The sequence below is a fragment of the Sinocyclocheilus rhinocerous genome, unplaced genomic scaffold (assembly GCF_001515625.1).
Source record: "Sinocyclocheilus rhinocerous isolate Xijiao unplaced genomic scaffold, SAMN03320098_v1.1 scaffold837, whole genome shotgun sequence".
Lineage (NCBI taxonomy): Eukaryota > Metazoa > Chordata > Actinopteri > Cypriniformes > Cyprinidae > Sinocyclocheilus > Sinocyclocheilus rhinocerous.
In genome coordinates this window covers 580191-582734 of record NW_015650219.1, presented here as the reverse complement: position 1 = coordinate 582734, position 2544 = coordinate 580191, and the positions used below count along the sequence as shown (strand labels likewise).

Genomic DNA, 2544 nt, shown 5'->3' with positions numbered 1-2544 from the left:
ACGAATAAGTGCTAGTAACTTTACAAAATACATTTGTACCTAAAGAATAAACACTAGTACCTAAAGAATAAGCACTAGTAGCTAAAGAATAAGCACTAGTACCTAATGAATAAGTACTAGTACTTAATGGAAAAGATACTAGTATCTAAAAAATAGATACTAGTACCATGGAAATAGATACTAGTACGGCTTATAGATTAAATGTTAAAACGGCTTGCCATAGAAACACTGACTCAAAACAGAGGGATTCATGAAAGCTTCGAAAGCGCCCTTCATTAGATTTTAGGCAGCAGCGCCCCACAGCAGTAGGGGGCGCTGTGAGCGCTCAAACTCATAGTCACCACTGCAGCTGTAGTAGTAACTCACAAACAACACAGACGGACATAAGCAAGCAACGGGACTTGAACAAGCACAAGACGTTTCTCCCGTGATACTGCTGCACAAAACAGGTACATATAAACCCACAACAGTGCGTGTAAATAAGTGCGCTGATATGACTTACTGCCGAGTCCGGATTGCAGATGTTATCCACGCTGATAAACATGCAGTGATTCGAGTATTATAGAGCTGTTTACAGTAATGACATGTTTACAAACGTTATATCACATTTGACATAATGGAGCTGGTTTTTACTAGATTGGTCTCTGTTGTGAATTTAGTCTCAGGGATGATTGTTATTTGTCGTAGATGGATGTTACATTAGTCAGCATCATCTAGCAGTGTGCTGGCTAATGCAGATTCCTCCTCCAGCACTGCAGCTCATGATCAGGGGAAGGGTGCAGGTGCTTTGATAAACAGTGTTTCAGCAGTTCAAAGCAGAGAATTAGGTCATATTTCACCTCATAATCAACAATATCTTTAATAAATTATATTTTGCATTAAGAACATTAAGCTCACTGTATGCTGAAGACCATTAATAATTTGTTATGTGTCAGATGTTTTAATTTAGGACTCCATAGGGCCGCTTCTCCTATTTACAAACAATTTTAACAAACAAACAAAAAACATCAAGTTGCATTGAATTTACATCTTATTTTTAAAATGGTAATGAAATGGAAACATTTGACATTTAAATGTTTTGATAATATTAAATTTTTTAGATTTGGAATATATATGGTATTACTGTAGAAATGTAGCAAATGTAGAAATGTTCAGTCGCCAAGACAAATTCCTTGTGTGTGTGTAAGCACACTTGGCAATAAAGCTCTTTCTCTCTCTTCTCTCTCTCAAATAGCTGTCTTATTCAGTGTTGTATTATGAAGTGTCGATCGTACGTTTAACAGTTGTGTTTTTCAGTTACGCTGGACTTTTCGGAGACCGACTCAGACATGTCATATGTCTTCATCAATGACTCGTCGCAGACCAGTGTACCGTTACTGCAGGCTTGTATTGATGGGGACTTGAGTTTCGCTCGGCGTCTGCTGGAGGCTGGCTGCGACCCCAACATCCGCGACCACAGGGGCCGCACAGGTCTGCATCTGGCAGCGGCGCGAGGTAATGTGGACATCTGCCGCTTCCTGCACAAGTTCGGCGCAGATCTGTTAGCCACCGACTATCAGGGCAACACTGCACTGCACCTGTGCGGACATGTGGACACGATTCAGTTCCTGGTGTCCAATGGTCTCAAAATTGATATTTGGTGAGATATGCCAATATATTTATTTGAACAATTATATGTTTGTTGGTAAGTGTTTGTGACTACTCTTTCTTTCTTTCTTTCTTTCTTAATGTAGGGTACAATGTGACTAATACTGTGGCACACCTGTGCTTTTCACTACTACAATTTTCACAGTTTATTACAATCTTATTTATTGAACATTGACAGAGCAACACATTTTAGGGGAAGAAAACAGTATTGATACAAATATTTTAGCTGTAGTAAGTAAGTAGACTAATTAAGTGTAATTAGGTTTTGCACAATAAGTTTTGCATAAAATACTTGTTCAAAGTCACATTAGCTTTAGTAATCAATTTAGTTTATTTTGATAAAATAAATGTAATAATAAAACAAATATAATGATATCATTATAAATATGATTATTATCTTTTTAACTTAAATTAAATGATATTAACTATTTGAATCTGGCCATGTCATGTCAACAAACGAAAAAGTCATCCTTTTACATATTGTTCGGTTTTGAAAAACCTTGATTTTAATTACCTGGAACAAAACTGAAAATCAGCAACAAGACCTTTATCTCAGAATATATTTGGTAAATTTAACATTTCACGTTCGTTACATAAAACTATTAAATGTTTTAAAAATTATAATAAAATAAATAAAAATAAAATAAAATTCACCTTTTACCCAGGTGTACTTCTGTTGTACCCTACTATGTTTCTTTCCTTTTTTATATAATTTTATGGGAAGCCGTGGCCTAATGGTTAGAGAGTCGGACTCGCAGGGTCTCGTACCGGCAGGGATTGTAGGTGGGGGGAGTGAATGTACAGCGCTCTCTCCCACCTTCAATACCATGACTGAGGTGCCCTTGAGCAAGGCACCGAACCCCCAACTGCTCCCCGGGCGCCGCAGCATAAATGGCT

The 2544-nt window shown here is 37.5% G+C and overlaps 1 protein-coding gene across 2 annotated transcripts in view; it reads left to right on the top strand.

The window, feature by feature from the left end:
- Positions 1 to 344: 344 nt before the first annotated feature.
- The window catches only part of LOC107711559 (ankyrin repeat domain-containing protein 46), a 3796-nt gene continuing 1596 nt past the window's right edge, over positions 345 to 2544 (top strand). Inside the window, exons 1-2 of one of the 2 annotated variants that reach the window (XM_016516546.1) lie at positions 345 to 449; positions 1284 to 1639. In XM_016516546.1, coding sequence (XP_016372032.1) covers positions 1329 to 1639 — 311 coding nt within the window. In that variant the 5' untranslated portion in view covers positions 345 to 449; positions 1284 to 1328. The remainder of the gene's footprint in view (positions 450 to 1283; positions 1640 to 2544) is intronic. The other variant, XM_016516545.1, reaches the window with a different exon arrangement.